This window comes from Buceros rhinoceros, unplaced genomic scaffold (genome assembly GCF_000710305.1).
Source record: "Buceros rhinoceros silvestris isolate BGI_N320 unplaced genomic scaffold, ASM71030v1 scaffold7551, whole genome shotgun sequence".
NCBI lineage: Eukaryota > Metazoa > Chordata > Aves > Bucerotiformes > Bucerotidae > Buceros > Buceros rhinoceros.
The window spans coordinates 191,200-208,585 of record NW_010392522.1 but is presented as its reverse complement, the minus strand read 5'-3'; the positions used below and the strand labels follow the sequence as shown (position 1 = coordinate 208,585).

Sequence of the window (17,386 nt, the reverse complement as noted above, 5' to 3'; positions counted from 1 at the left end):
TCGTTCTGAGCTAACTAGAGCAACACAGACCTGGGAAAAACTGCACCTCTTCCTTCAGCTTGAATTCACCACCAAATCCCAGTACTTTGCCTCGACAGCAGCATTTGGAGGAGTGAGGAAACTACCACAGATGCCAGAAGCTAAAGAGTTAAAAACAGTCTCCTGCAGCCTACAGAAAAAGCTGCAGTCAAGGAAAACACCCAGACACAGAGCTGTTGAGACAGGAGCAACATTACAGCCATTAAAATCAAACGTCAGAGAAGGAACAATGCCTATTAGCTTTTAGAAACCAAAACCCAACAGTTCAGCTTTATCAGACAAATGGGATGCACCATCCAATTACTAACTTCTGATAAGCAGCATGTCAATTTGAAATTGTGCTGCTGAGTCTGTGAAGAAGAAAAAATAAATCTGAGTTATCCACATAACAAGGGTAAAAGGAAGCCAAACTATTACAATCCTGACCTAATTACCCAGGCAAATCGCTCCCCTTTCAGGAACATTGAAAAGCGAGTGAAACCACCGCAGCCTTTGCTGAGGAAGCTCTGACCTTGTTCGAGGCCTCTTTCCTCTCCCACTCAGGTCCCATCTGATCAGAAGCCTTGAGAACTCCTCTGACTGGATCCTTCACTGGAAGCAATATCATTCACAGCATCCTTGTGTCTCGTCTTACCCAGGAACATAACAGTGAGGACCACGTACACCCCAGCTGAGCGGGCAGCGAGGGCTGCAGCCTGCAAAGCCAGCGGGGCTCCCCGTCCACCCCACCGAACTGGGCACAGCCACAGAGAGCAGCCGTACTGGGGAGCACACTGCAGACAGCCGGGGGCATGACCAAGAGCCTGCAGCTCTTGGCGAGTGATGTGCAGTGTGCTCGGGGAGGGTGCAAAGGCTGCCCTTCCTTCTTCAGGGTTCTTCAGTCTGAAGCTTGTTTTGGCAGCTCCTGTGCCAGCGCTGTTCCCTGCCCCAAGGAACGTGAGCTGTAGATTAAAGCATTGGGTTGAATTTCTCCCGCAGAGCCGACAAAAAAATTATGAAAATGGAAGCAGCAGAGTATATAATCAAAAGAATAATAAAAACCCCCTCATAAAACACAGCTGATTTTTTTTCTTTTTGGAACTATATTTACATGGTTAAAACTAAAGCATATTTTTCATGCATTCTTATCTAATGAATTGTTGTCACGTACCTCGATGGACGAAGCCGTGAACTAAACAGTGCTAATGCTCCCTTTGCCTTGCCCATATATCGTGACAAAGCTGAAAGAGGGCACGTGTCACCGGAGACCTGACAATATTAGAGAGAAAGCTCATACCTCAGTACGATTATTTAGAACTTTAAACCATACCGCTGCTTTATGACTTTGCTGACACCCCTAGTAGTGCTGGGAGCATAAATCACTGCAGAGCTGAGTTGGTTCCCTTAGTGGACAGCCATCAGCTTTGATTCGTCGGATGGACTTCTTGAGTTTTGCCTGCTCCCAAACAAGGTGTCGCAGGTAAACTTTGAAGGCTTCTACGTTAGTGTCTTCGATGAGCTTTGGGGGCAAACCTTACCCATTTCCCCACCTACTGTGCTTTCTGCTTCACACTGTGGCATCCTGGCGCTCGTTCAGCGGGTTCCTTAGTTGAAACTAGGCTAGAAGATTTGTACAATTTGTTCCTGAAAGTTTATTCCAGGAATAAACCTATTTTACCCCGGTACATCATGGGCATTAAATCCATAGGACCAGATTACAAGTAGTCTGAATTAAACTCCCACAACCTGTGGCATGAATGCCAACTGGCATCAGCTGGTTTCCTCTACAGATCTGTTCCTACCATCCCGTACTACTGCTAATGCAGCTGTAATCTCTTCGTGTTCCTTCCCTCTGCATTCTCACAGCATCAACTTCTTGCATTTTGTTCATCTCAGTCTAAAATGAGCATTAAAGTCCATGTTTCACCCCTCACCACTTAACCGCCTTTGAGGACTCTCATCTTGAAGATCTGTCTTACCACTCACAACACTCTGTAGCCAAATAAACACGGGACCTCCAAATAAACCTTTACACCAGCCAGACAGACACTGAGCAGAAATGTGCTGCGGTCGCAGCTGTGCTGGGTGAAGGAATAACAGCAGCATCCCGCCTGTCCTCACCACCCTTCTCTGCTAGTAGAGCTGCTCATGTGAACGCTCTGCCACCTGTTTTGGGTAAGATGACCCTGCAAAGCTCGAACGGCTGGAACAGAAGGTACTTGCTGCTCATCCTGGTACGGATAAGGGAAGCTCTCTTGGGAGCTGCTCCCACGTGAAAAAGCAGCTGCAGATGGTCTCTTCAGGTGGCACAGCTGTGCTCAGAGGAGACTGTCTCCATGACAATAGCAAGGTAAGAGGAAAGCTAAAAATTGGAAACCTGAATGCCACAGCTCTTAATCTGGTCTCACCATTTTCTTTTTGGACCAAGTTGTCCCTGTACCAGCTCTTTAAACATTCCTTGTAAAATCCCTATGGATGCCAGAGAAGTACAGACAAGCCCTCGGTTTATAAACGCCAGCCTTGAGTAAAATATTGTGATCCTGATAAGCTGGATTCATGTGCGTAAGGCCATCGATTCATAGGGAAAAGCCAGCATCTAAGGCTTGTCAGTAGGTCAATGTAATCTGTTAAGCTTTCTGGTGCCAATGCAATTTTTGGACTGAAAATAAAAGCAATTCTAAATGGAAACACACACAAAAAAAAAGGAAATAGGAGACTGTAACCAGTTCCTGTGCACCACTTGTTAAAGAAAAGACATCATGTGATGAGACCATTAACAATTTTAGACTTTTCCACCTCTAATTTGAAAGATTCTATGAAAAAGTAAAGTATGTTCTCTGATAGTTTAAACCTTCTCTAATATATTCACAGCTAATATGTGTGGAATAAAACAAAAGCCCTCAAACTGATTTTTAATACAAAAATAGGAAATAAAGACTTAAAAAGCAGCAAAAAACCAAAAAAAACTCTGCCGAGGTGTGAAATACAGAGCGTGGCCGCTGAAGTCTGTCCCACTATCATTCCATCTCGGTGAGCGCGCACACACACATTTGTGCACTGCTTTTGGATACAGTGATAGTTGTCTGTTGCTCCAATTCAGTGTGGTTGTTTTCCACTACACGGTGAACTTCAAAGATTTATCTGAAACAACACTCTGCAGAGCCCTTTCTCTTTCATTTTCTTTACTTCATCCCGTAAGGACTCCACGCCTTTGGAGCAGGAGCCCATTATAAATAAACGTCGTAGTGCAGATGAGGAACTTCTCCAATTCCATTAACAAGTACAAGATCTGTGCACGTACCTCTCATACCGAGTGCTTTAGAAAGACGCCCTATTAAGTCTAGTTAAGTCAACCTTGTGTCATTATTTCATATTAGTGTACATGACAGGATTGGCATACCCAGAAAAGATGCATCAGAACCATTACATGTCAGCCAAGAAAATGAAGAAAGGAATCCTCTATTTTGAAAACTAGGTTAAATCATGTCCTGAAATATTTTGAGAAGAAAAGGTTGTATTGGCACCAGAAAGAATGTATGTTGGTTTAAGGTTTAAGGAAGTGCTTCCACTACAGATCTTGTAAAACAAATTAAAAACACAACTTCTGAGTGGAGATCTCAGCAGAAGACAGAGAAATGAGAGTGAAAATCTGCTGCACCGAGATGGAAGCTCTGCTTAAATACCTTGTTTTAGGACACATGTTGTAAAAGATTGGAAGTTTTTTTCAGAAGTAAACATTTAGAAATAAGTCAAGATTTTACAACGTATTTCTTTCAGGTCCAACATGGTTATCCTACACTGTTAGTAGAACCAATTCTGCTGTACAGAGCTGCGCTGATTTCACTGAAAGCACAAGTGGAAACGGTGCTCATTTGGGACAGATCACTTATTTTTCACAGAACCCCAGAAATGAAGGGCCAAAACTCAAAACAGTGTTCCTCAAAGAACGACACCAGGTAAAAGTGAAGGATTCAGGACAGCTTCGTGCATAGTCTCCCTAATCTTGTGGTTTTGATACCTGAACAGTAATCTTCTCTCTTTCTAATGTTTAATCTTGCTGGTGAAGATGCAGCCACGGCTCAGACCTCGGACCATCTCCTGCATCTGTCATTCCCAGGACTTCTGCTATGTGGCCCCTGCCAGGTGATTCCTGTTTAGGAGAAGGTGGCAGCTTAGGAACAGTCTGAGGCTCAGAGAAGTTTGTGACTTCTCACAGCTTCTGTGTGTTCGGACAGCAGATCTGTCTCCCATGGCCATTGCTGTGGAGGAAATGAAGTTGCTCCGTAATACAAAGGTAGCCCTCAACGTCAAAACCTCTTCTGGCGTAAATTCTCACATCTCCATCGTCTTTAACTGAACAGCCAAAGGGTACCTGTGCTGAGGATCAGGCTCCCCATCTCTAGATTACTGGATAATAATATCCTATCAAGGAGATGTAAGAGGGAATCAGAAAAGCTCATCAAAATGTTCACTGACATGGCAGCAGATTTATGAGAAGAAAAGATGTCATTATAAAAAAGGGGGAAAGGAAAGGTCATATTCATTAGCCAGAAAGGAAGATCTGAAGCAGGTACAGGAAGATGCCAATGCTACAAATCTACCAGCACTCTAGAGGTCTGCTGTTCGGAGAGACGGGGCTTGCTTAGGGAGTTTCACTGAAATGAGGTACGGCTGCTCTTTAGTTTTACATTTTCAATCTTTTTATTATCATAACAATACGTCTTCAGCTGTTTCCTTAAGCATTAACAGCTGATTTATTTAATAAAACTGAGATCTGAGCATCACTGGAAATCCTGCTTCCAATGGAATGCTCTCACGCTGTGATTGGTGAAGTGCTAAGTAATTTGCTTTTAATGCTAGCGCGTACCACTTAGCACTATATTTAACTGAATGATGAAAATCACTCATTTTTCATCCCCTTGCCTAACCGGTGCTCAGTGTAATCTATCTGCTGTACTGCGAGCCTCGCGCCAGAGATATTCTAATAGGCCTTGCTCTCCAATCTACAACAAGCATTTTAATTTTTAATTCAAACTTATGTCTTTATCCTTTAATAGAAAGGAACTACAGATGGGGAGTATGTTTTAGATAATAAGAGCACAGTAGGTACCCAGGGAAACTACACCACTAAAAGGATTCTTTATTTACACTTTTCAGTAATGACTACATATATATAGCTACACGGGAGAAAATTGGTGTAAAGGAACACGGCACAGACAGGCAATTACTACCCAGCTATAACTGAGCATTATGGATGACGCGGCTGATACGAGCACTTCAGAAAACAATTTCTAAGCCAATGCCACCCCGTGTATATTGACCAACAACCGTGGGAACTCACAGGATGTAAGTAACCAAAATTACAGGCAGGACGCTACATTTTCGTCACAAAACGTAAGGTAAATTTTCTTAATATTTAACCATTCTTTAAATTCAGCTTTCAGGAATATGTACTGTTGCAGAATTGTACACCCCTGATCAGATGAACATCAGTGGAGACATGCCAACATAACTGAGGGAATACAAGTGGTCAATCAAGTCAGTCATGCTGGACAAAGCCTCAGGACCATACCCACATTTGTTAAAAAAAATCAGCATAATCCTATGGGGCTTGAAGGTGTGATGGCTCCACACATAAGGTCAGCCTTGCCGTCAGACTAAATGACAGCATATTACTCACACAGACGTCAAAATCTCACACAACCAGACAGGGATATCTTAACATGGTGGGAAACCTAGGGTATAATATTGCCCACAGGGATTTTTACCATTACATTCAGACGTGTTCAAAGGCGAAACTGAGGCCAAAAGGATGCACACAGAATGATGCTGCCCATGGCATGCGGTATCCTTGGGGCTGCTGCCCAGAAACTGCAGCAGCTTACGGATCAGCACCATAACTCATAGCAGACTCTTCAGTTAGTTCTCTTTCAAAATTATGTACAATAGTTTAAAGTGTCAACATGCAAAACAGACATTAGAAAAGCAATTCTATTCCAGTTATGACAGAGCGAAGTCATCCAAGTAGTATCTGATGCAATAGAAACCACAAAAATCGCATCACTTCTTGTAAATATTCAGATTTTTAACCTCATTTCTGTCTGGGTGTAACTCATAAAAACACACACACACACAGAAATATCTTGCAAACCCAAAGAAAAATTGTTTTAAGAAGTGACATTTAAATCTTCAGGTTACTATCTATTGTCATTTAATGATTATTCAGATGAATGAGAACTAAGTATCAAAATTAATCAACGATGTTCAAGACACTGGGAAAGATCTTGCAAAAGTAAATGCATCTGAGAAGGTTCTTCCGTACTAGTGTGAATGAAGGGGCAGCAGAGAAGCGTATGTGATAGAAAAATATCACTGATTACCATGGGAATTGATGACAGTGTTCTACATGAGTGATTCAAAAAAGCAGGAAGGTGAGACTCTTCCCTTCTCTACGTGTGTCTTCAGGACAAAAAGGATCCTATACAGCAGGGAAGACCAAGAGTCAGGGCACTGGCAGCCTTCCCTTTATTTCTGCCTTTGCTCTGACTTTGGTGACCTTGTTCCTCTTCCTACCGTCTCCTTCTGTTGCCTCTCCTAGTCTTTGCCTTTGGGGCATTGATTTCATTCTGGATGCATTTGTAGGAAGCCAAATGGAATAGGATAGGCACTGTCTGGCTCGAAGTAATGAGCAATACTTTAATACCGCTAAGAAAGCACGAGGATCGCCTCCAGATTGCTGTAAGCTGCTGCAGCTCCTAGGGAAGCAGGGCTGACCAACATTAAGACCCCAGCAACTCTGAGATCTTTTAAATTTTGCAGCCTATTGGGAGTTGGCTACGGAACTGGTGGCACGAAGCCACCATTGTTCCTCTTCTGGGCATCTTCACAGCCCTGCAGTTACAAAAGTGTTGTGCTTTAGACAATTACTGAAAACACTGTCAATGTTTTAGTCATGAATCTTGCAAGACAAATCAGCAACATTTTTCCCACCACCACTAGCAGGTACAAGCAAACCTTAAAAAGCAGGAACAAACAAACCTGAGAAATCTAGGAATGTCCCACTATTTAGAAGGAAAAGAAAAAGATTCATCTGAAACGAGTAGACGTCAGAGCTGTAACTCCTGTGACGCTGTAACCATACCACGGGTGTGGAGCAGGATGTGAACAACTGCTCTGTGGACTACTCATTGCTGCAGGAATCAGCTCTTGTCGGAGACAACGTGATTTCCTGAAGATTAGAAAAAACAGGTACAGAAAGACATGATGTAAATACACAGGCGACAGTGTACCAACGACCCTCCCCTCTCCCAACAAGCAGGCTGCAGGAGCAAGAGCCCCTATGCTAAATTTATCAGTTTTCCTTTGAAAAACTGTCTTGCGGGCTCGTGAACTTTCTAAGGTTTCTCTGTCAGCAGTCAAGACTACTGTGGATTTAAACGTAACACAAGCTGCTTTTAACTGAACTTTACTCCTCAGATGACATCAGAAAACTGACACCAGTAAGAGCAGGGATATGGCAGAGCCAGATCTGGTTGGAGACCCAGTGTAAGGAACGAGAGGAAACTGATATCTTGCGTAATAGTGATGTCTAAGGACGCCAAGGGTCTTCTGAAATCCCCCGTCATCAAATACCCTGATACTACCTTTGATCAGCACCAACTTTACTGAGCAACTTGACATACGTGGGCACGTTCCACTCTGCACGTGTTCTCTAGGCGCTGGGAGGGGTCTCAGTACAGAGTGGAAAACACATGCAAGCCTGAGAGATTGGGACGTTCGCACTCAGACCAGTATATGTGGACACATACCTAATTATTTACAAAGTAGCTGATTCAAGCCTGCCCTCGGCATGCTTTAAAGACCAGCCCTTGCTCCAGACAGATTGCTCTGGATTGCGTCACCGTACTGTTTCTGAATGGAAAGAATGACAGTGGTTGGGTGAATCACAGCTCCTCAGTCTTCAGGACTCTTACAGCAGACCTACGGAACTACCCAAGGACAAAGACTCACTGGAAAACACAACTGAAATTTCAGCACTAGCCCATCACACTCGAGTCCTTCCAAGAGAAACTGTGTCTTCAAATTCCCTGTTTTCTTCTATCCCTCACGCGGTTTTATTCTTAGGTACCAGCGTTGTCTTTCAGCTAGGTGCAGAAACTGAAAACAATACCTTTCCACCTTGCTGTACCACCTTTCCTCTCCCTCAGCTCGATAGGCGACGATGCACACAGCATGCCGTCCACTTCGCTGACGCGCTCCTGGGCTCTGCTCAGTTCATTACACAGAAGACTTTCTCCAGTGACATCACCAAACGCCTGGAAAACAGAGCAGGCAAACCCGCTGTATGGCTATGGCAGCGCTCAGTGAAATATCAGAGGAATGTAGATGACTTTGATTACACTTCCCCAACCCTCTCCTTCTTGCTTTCAAAATATTGTGGCTTAGAAGCTTTTGTGTGTGTGAAATTTTATTCTGTCATACTAATAACCCAGCTTTACAGCAGCTTACAGTTTAGCTTTCATGGTTCAGTTCCACTCCTAGGCTTATAACAATTTTTCTAACAGTTCTGCCAAAACATTATAAAGTAAAAGTTACTGTAAATAAGACTTTCTCCAGTGACATCACCAAACGCCTGGAAAACAGAGCAGGCAAACCCGCTGTATGGCTATGGCAGCGCTCAGTGAAATATCAGAGGAATGTAGATGACTTTGATTACACTTCCCCAACCCTCTCCTTCTTGCTTTCAAAATATTGTGGCTTAGAAGCTTTTGTGTGTGTGAAATTTTATTCTGTCATACTAATAACCCAGCTTTACAGCAGCTTACAGTTTAGCTTTCATGGTTCAGTTCCACTCCTAGGCTTATAACAATTTTTCTAACAGTTCTGCCAAAACATTATAAAGTAAAAGTTACTGTAAATACATTCACTAATACAGATAGAGCAGCGAGATTAGCAATTTAAACACATGTGAAATGTGAATTCGCCTAATTTTTCTCACTCTAAACGCTTTAGTAAAACAGTTCAATGGGGATTTTTTACGCCTGTTGCTTTTAATAATTTCTTCTTATGATGTTCTTGACACAGCAAGAAAATTTGAGTGAATAAAGAATAGACCTTCAAAGAAGAGAATCATGGCCATGAGGAGGAGATGATATGTTACCGGACTGGAAACTGGTTACAAAGCCAAGACGCCGCATCAGATCCAGCTCAGTTCATTAGCGGTCACCACATCGCACGTCAGATCCCCGGCTTGTGTCATGTGGGTGGCATGTTTTGCACAAGGGTGCTCCAGCTCCAATTGTCTTAACTTTCTGGAGTGCCCATGTAAAAGAAATTTTGCTCAGAAGAAAGTGAGCAGAAATGGGAGTTCAAACTGAGAAGTAGAAGAGCCTCAGCTCTGCCCCGCTGATGTAACTTAGATGCGCAGGAAAAGCAGAATGCTCCGGCAATGCTGTAACGTTGTAATGAATTTTGCTATTCAGCCTGGTTTAGTGCAGCCTTAAGAAATTATATAAAACCTGGTTTATATACAGGAACAATCTCTAATTTCTGTTGGGGTTTTTTTGTGCACTCTGTAATCTGCCTGATGAAGCATCTTGTTATACTTCCGGGTTTGCTACCCTGTGAAGCTGGGAAGTGCTGATCCTGCTGGGACAGGGGGATACAGGGAACGTAAGGGATATTCCCCACCTCACGTAAAAAACTGTGGCTGAACATTGGAGTGGACTCATGCATCCTACATCCTAGGCAAGTTTCTTTCTACCAGGCTACTCTCTCTCCTTCGCTGGGTACCACTTACAGAGAACACCAGTTACTTCAGTTTTATTCTTTTACACTAAGAGATAGTCCAGTTTTAGAGTGTCCTAAGATGTTTCTCCTGTGGCATAAGCGATCTTCAGGGCAGGTCAGAGATACAACATCACGGCAGGGTCTCCCAGCATCACATTTGCAATACACAAAGGCAAGAACACAGAAGACAAAAAGCATCAGTGAGCTGACAGAAACAGCAGTATTTTTCCTGTCACGATAATCTGAGAAAAAAGGTGGAAATATAGATAGGGTATACCCAGAGATTCAATCCTGATTCCTCAGAGGATGGACCATTAATTCCAGAGGATCGTTTTAGTTGAAAAAGACTTTTAAGCTCATCAGGTCCAACCGTTCCCACAGCACTGCCATGTCCCCACTGCCCCCTGTCCCTCAGCCCCACATCGACACGGCTGTTCAACCCCTCCAGGGATGGGGACTCCACCACTGCCCTGGGCAGCCCGGGACACACCTGGACAACCCCAACGGGGGAAAAATTGTTCCTCAGGGCCAATGTATTTCTCCCCTGCTGCAACTTGAGGCCATTTCCTCCTGTCCTGTCTCCTGCTAATGAGGAGAAGAGACTGACCCACACCTCTCTCCAACCTCCTGTCAGGGAGTTGTGGAGAGCAAGAAGATCTCCCCTGACCGTCCTTTTCTGCAGGCTAACCACCCCAGGTTCCTCAGCCGCCCCTCAGCGCACTTGAGTCTATCTAAAACCGAAAGAGGATACAGGGGATATTTAGAGTTCACTGGACAAACATGAACCAGCATCAACCCCGGTGTTGGGTAACTCATCTTAAAAGCTCTCCCAGCTCGGGCTGTTCGCACACCCAGCATGCCTGACCAAAGAAACACAAACCCTGTGCTACACTCAAGTAGCAAGGTACACAAGCTACTTGTGTACTTTAAATTGAAGCTTGTATGGGTATGTCAGATTTTTAGACTTGATCAGCTGTTGTGCACAGTTCTGATCTTTAATTTAATTTAAAGTCCAAGTTGTTGTTTCTGAGAGTGACTTAATAGCAGTAACCTTACGGTTAATCAACCGTGTAGCAAAGTTCACTGTGCACTTACTGCAGTGTAATTATAAAGTGAGCAAAAATATAATTGATGCATTTTGTCAATCTGTGTAGCTGCAAGGTACTTTTTCAAAGGTTATTTTTTTTATTCAGATAAAATAGGTTAATGCTGTTCTGGCAATTATCCTTTGACTTCAAAGTTTTTACTGCTGATTCAGGTAAAACTACGTGGTAGACGAATAAAGATTATAAGCGTTTAAGAGTACAAAATACCCTCTGCAGCAGTGGCTCTACCTTCATAGCACAAAGTCACTCAGAAAATCACGGAAAATACAGAATATTTGGGTGTTTAAAGCGGGTTGGAACAAAAAGGGCAGTGACTGTATACAAAACAGCGCTTTTAAAGTACCCCTTAATTATCAGCACTGATGTTTGTTACACAGCACAACTTCTGCGAGACAACAACGCATTTCCTGTGAACATTGGCTCAGACTAAACGGATGCACTTGACCTTGCTCCTGTACCTCCCATGAACATCCTCAGGCCTCCACAGAAAAATAAATGTAAATATCCATGCCCATAAAATATTTGTGTATGTGTTGGCTAGGTATGTAAGCCTCGCTCCTCCCCCCATGTTCTCTGCCAGGAATGAAGAAGCCAGAATGATTGAAAATCGCACATTCATACACAGAACAAGGCTATAATGCTGCAGTGTGGGTATCCCTGGTTATCGGGAAGCCTCTATGCGCTGCTGAGAGCCAGTGGTGGACCTATCTCCTCACTCTCCTGATCCTCCTATTGGACCTCCACCACAATTAAAGATAATCGGTTTAAGAAACAAAACAGTTGTCCAGGTAGCTCCTTCCACCCCATGGTAAAGAGGAGAACAAGAACAAGAGTTTTCCTGGAGCAATCTTGCATTGAATTACAGCGTTAAAGGAGAAATACATACTGGTAAAGGTCACTTAAACCAGACCCGTTTACTTATTTGCAGAGTTGCTAGCAATGCTGCCACGACCCTCCGCAGAAAGACTGCGGGTTTGCAGGCTGTACTGATTGGATGGCCCTTGTCCATGGGAGTATCCCTTAGCTGGCTTCCGTCAGGTATGATTCCCCGCTGAATCTCAGGGCACGTCGAGAGGGAGGCAATATCCTCCCGCTGAACACAGTTGCAAAATATTACTTCTATTTAACAGGACAAGATTTGGGTGGAATCTAAGACCAGAATTAGGCTCAGAATTAGGAGGGCAGCATGTGGAGAAGCCCTTCAACCCAAGAGTGTGTACACACACCCGTGCATTAATGTGTGGGATTAAACCTTTGCTGTCACATGTTCTCCAGGAAACCAATTAGTCACGAACTGGCCATGTTTGTGGATGACCTGGCATGATGTTGCCGAAGGCAGATAATGTGGGTCACTTCACACCAGACAAGGACCTTTGCCCAGCCTCTTCCTCAGCCAGCTTATGATCTGGAAAGGGGAGAGCTTTCCTGCTCCCTCTGCAGGGTCTGGGGAGATGATGGAGCCGTGTGATGATGATGAAGCCGTTAGGTAGTGTACCGAGCTCAGTCACTGAGCTGCAACCACCCGCCTCTTTCTCTCCTCCATAAATCTTTAGTGACCGCTGCAGTGAGACTCTATGAAAACAGCATGTGGGGCTTTTGCAGTAAACTTGGCCAATTTGTTCCCTTAATGAAGTTAAAGCCAGAAAAAGCCGCACTCAGACACATGCATAACCTGCCCGGGAGTCAACCGTCTGGCTCATGCACACACGGGAAAAAACAGGGGCCAACGTTCATCGTAACATTGCGGACATAAAAAGAATTTGTGGAATTAAGAATAAAACATGAGGCAATTTGTTGATTTGCCCAGGGAATATGTGGGAGCGACAAATGTGTAGATTATTCTAAGGTTGTGTTTTAGTGTCGTTATCAGATATAAGAACTGTATATAAAAGCACGCAGTCCTTCACACACTAGAAGTACAGTTTGCTCAAACAATTGTAAAATATTCAGTATTCTCAAGATTAAACATCTGAATATTGCTTCTGAAGGAACAGCTGTCAGCTTAAATCTAAAGTCTAGTTTGTTTACTGGCTGTATTTTATATCTGTTAGAAAATGACACCAAATGGCAATAAAATTGTTGTAAGTATTCTACTGGGGAATATAAATGCCCTTTGGTTACAGTGTACATATCTTTATACATAATTCCAGTATATTTTCCCTAGAATTATGTTAAATATGTAAAAAGCCTTTTCTCATAAAGGTAAAAATGCTGGATGTTTCCAAGCTGTAATTTAGCATTAGTGTCAAGATTGCTTCAGAAAATAAGCTACGGTTACTGTTTCATTCTTTTTAAGTGTCACTCAGCACACCATATCTGATCTGGTATTCAAAATAAACTTAGGTGATTTTATTCACTTTTCCAGAAGTGCGAGAGAGTTTAGACATAATTTATAGCATATGGATTGATGTAAATAGCTTAAACTAAGTAATTGCCTAGTCACCTAGGCTGTCTTACCCTATTACTATGAGGTAGTTCTCAAGTAATTAGGGAAACCAAACCTCTTTTATCCAGTAAGCTCAAATTGGATGAAGCCTTGACATTTATGTAGGTTTATTTGATAGATAAAATCATACTATTCAAAAACTTTCTCTACAAGGCTGAGCTTTGCTAAGCCTATAATAAGAAACTGATTTTTTGCTGAGTTAAAGTGACTTAACTTTGCCCTTTTAATAAGGAATCAACCCCAGTCAGCAAAAGTCAAGATAAAAATCACTGAGCTGGTGTTATCGCCATGTAGACAGCAAACAGGTACCGCTATCATTAACTTTTCTGTGTGCGGATTTCAAATACATTTAAAATGCTAAAACTCGATGATTTCCTCTATATTACAATAATATCAGATTAATGAATGAAGAAAAGCATGAAAAGTGATTTATTTGGGGAAGGTCATTCCTTGGTTAGCCAACACTTGAACTGAATACTATAAAGGAGAAATATAGGTAAAAAGGAAAATGGGTTTTACTGCTTATGAATTGAATTTTACAGTGCTTATGATAAAAGGATTACACTTACAAGTTTAACCTCTATAATTTTTATGCTGCACATTTTAAAAACATATCTTTTTATTTAACATTTCTAGGGCAATTTATACTTCTCACCTTGTACTTAATGTTCCTTTTTAAATAGTTATTTTTGCCTCGTGCTTATGAAACTACTTTTCATACCCGACATGACATTTCTAGTTATGCCAGCAAAGCCGGACCTTTGAAGGCAACACCATACCGAAAGAAATAAGTATTTTAAAGAAGTGATTGCATAAGGAGACATTTATTCCTGGCGAGTGTGCTCCTGCACGCAGCACGCACAGACTGGCCTTACTGCAAAAAGTAACCGTGAGTACACCCGAGGCTGCAATGCTTTTAGCTACCTGTTCGTTAAGTTCTAGCTCCAAAAGGATTCTCCAACCCTGTTCAAGCACCACTGCTTGTCTAGCTGCCGCAGAGGCACAAACCCTCTTTCTGAGGGGCAGCAACAGCAGCAGGTGGTGAAGCTCGGGTGTACTTGCCCCACGGCAGCAAACTTCCCGCTTGGCAGTACATACTCTTAAAATTCATTAACTTATAGAATGTTCCTAATTTGGAACTGAAGTAGAAAGCCCTGACCTATAAAATACACAAATGTATAATTACATCCATTATCAGCTAAAGGTTAAGATCTGTATATAAGTTTTACTGTGATTATTAGTTAAGTACATTTCTTATATGTAATTGTATTTAAATCTACCATTAAAAATGCTGTAAAGCACAACTTCTGAATTAGACATGCAGCTTTCAAGACAACGACATAAGTCTCAGCCCCATAGATTTTAGGGACAGATTTTGCTGTGATTGGGTGGAGGAAACTGTACAGAAGTGGCTTGAGCCGTGTGCATTGTGCAGGGCTGATACGTGGTGGTGACCGCACTGTACGATGCTGATCAGCATCAGCCAGAAGCTGGAAGCTTCTGGAAGCTCACCTGGGAAGACAAAGATTAACGTGCACAGGAGTGCATTTCTCCTCTCTCGGAAATGCAGAAGGGGTTAATGAACTGAACCAGTGCGCTGGGTTAAGTTTACCTCGGGTGTTTGAAGCCCCTCCTTCCACAGCCTTGTGCAAGCTGAACAAAACCTCATGACCAAAAAGTTAAGAACTTAGTTGGGGAAAACCATTCTGCCAAGAGCTACTGTTTGCAACAGGCAGAAAGCAGTAACGGGGCTGCATTTTTTTACCTTAAACAGGGAAAAGGTGTTCCAGCAAAAATCTAGCCAACAGTTTGTATGAGGAGCTTCTTTAATGGACTTAGGCATAGACCTGGATTTGCCTGTTTCTTTGTTTCAATAATTAAGTTCTGCTTCGTGTAGGCCACATACCGTCTCTTGTTTTCTTTGGCCAGCTCTAAGACTCTGCTGTCTTCACTGTGGTGAATCACAGGTTCCTGGGGCAGAAAATCATGTTTGGATTCCTTGAGGACAGTTTCCTTTAAATTAAATTTTCTTTAAAAAGCCAAGCAGGGCAAAGACGCTAAGAATAAAATCTTTTAATGAAGAAAACAGCCCTGAAACATGAACCAAAGGAGCAGAAGCAATGTTTGCCCTATGCTGGAGAGACATACTTGAACCTTCACCTCAGAAGCGAGCAGGTGAAAACTTTGTACTTCGGCATCATTGGTGCCAGTTTTCTATGGTAAACAAATCTCCGTGATGATGCTCCCAATTCTTATCTGAGTAGGTGAAGTAATGTTCTTTCACTCTACACTCTCTTAGATGCCAAATGTTCTTTGAAAGATCTCTCAATGCAAGACCAAAGGCAACAAGGAAATGCACTTGAAACAAAAATGACAATGCAGTGAACAAAATGCAGCCCATGGAATGAGTTATGGGTGATACTTCTTTGCAATACCATCCTGTATCGTATTTTAGCGCACGAGCAGCTAAAAATCTGACATCCACGATTCAATCTAAAACTTCCAAGATGCTGGTAAGCACTCTAACTGCCTTAGCTCTGTACATGTGAGGAAACCCTGACCATACCTGTAGTACCAGCTGTACAATAAATGTGCACACACTGTATATTTATACAATAATTCCTCTACAGAATGACCTTATGTAGTTCTAAGTAATATATATTTATAAATAATCTCTGTGTGTGTAGTTTCAGTGTATATCTTACACAATTGCCTTCAAATGGCTCTATAAACAATACTAAATCGCTACTTAGCACTGCAAGCGCATTAACTCATTGATTTTACACTACTGTTTAGGAGCGAGGTCTTCCTACGGGAGATTTCAATGCGTATTTTGTGCAGGGTCAGGCAGGTCTATTTTCCTGCTTTGACACTGACCTGCTTCTGAAGCACACCCCTTCGCCTTCCAGATCTGCAGGTGAGGAGTCTGCTCTGGACCTACCTCAATGATAGCCCCATCAGGTAGCCTGAGGAAGTGCCTGTAGACCTCCCGGAAGCCGCTGAGGTGGACAGTGTAGACAGAGATGTGGACAGTGGTGCTGCCTCTGGAGTCCGGGATTTCCTCCTGGTGCTGGAGGTCACAGCTGGAGACACCCGGCTGGCTGGCGTGGTCCTTCCAGATGTAATCAGATACTGCCACCTAGTGAGACAGGACCCCCCCCACGCACACCCACACACGCACACAGCCCACCCCCCACCAAAGGAACATATTTAATTAACTTCTGGCAAGAGCTTAACCGATTTTAAATGACTTTAGACTAAACCTGCAGAGCCTGGACTGTACGCAGTGCTTGCACGCGGGTCTCTACGACGTGTTTCTTGATGACATAGATCTAAATAGAGGAGGTAGACAAATCCCCGGTGTATATTCTATAAAGTTAATTCTGCACAGGCGAAGCTGTAATTGACTCCCGTATTAACCGAAAGTAGGAAGATCAAACGGGGTAGGTTAAACAATATATGGCAATGCTGATTAAAATAAAAGAAAGCTTCCCGAGAACGTCGTGACCGAGTATTTGTATTTCTCTCTCTTTGAGAAGCCTTTGCGCCTATACCCACAAGCACTTTTTAGTCTCTGATCTCTGTATAGCATTAGAATAAAACCTTGTGCTGCAACCTGAACGGGAGATGAGGCAGAGTAAACACGGTGTATTTCAGTGCTGGTTTATTGACACACCTGCCTCGGTTCCTGCCCCGCTCCGAACGCACTTGCTTGGGTAGGTTTTGTACCTCCCTACGTCGGACAGAATTTCTATTTAACCTTTTTCATGTTAATTCTTCACACAGGCTGAACGGGATTCGAGACTTCAGACGGAGCGTAGCACACAGTTTAAGCACCCCTTGTCCTTAATGAGAACTGATGATGAGAAGCGCAGTTTTTATACTCCCACTGAAGCACAAGCTTTTTAACCCTTCGCTTTGGCCAGACCTTTGCGCCACTCATTTTCTCCCAGGAGATGCTACTCCTGTTTACAGGAGGAAGGGATTGGTGATGCTGTTACATCCTTACAACACACCACCACACTCT

At 43.0% G+C, this 17,386-nt stretch overlaps 1 protein-coding gene across 1 annotated transcript in view; it reads right to left on the bottom strand.

Moving 5' to 3' along the window:
* LOC104500802 overlaps positions 1–17,386 on the bottom strand; it is a 191,199-nt gene that overhangs the window by 35,252 nt on the left and 138,561 nt on the right. The window contains exons 18-19 of the mRNA XM_010144518.1: positions 16,301–16,498; positions 8,189–8,333 (exon numbers count right to left, since the gene is read on the bottom strand). Of these exons, the coding sequence (XP_010142820.1) occupies positions 8,189–8,333; positions 16,301–16,498 (343 nt within the window). The remainder of the gene's footprint in view (positions 1–8,188; positions 8,334–16,300; positions 16,499–17,386) is intronic.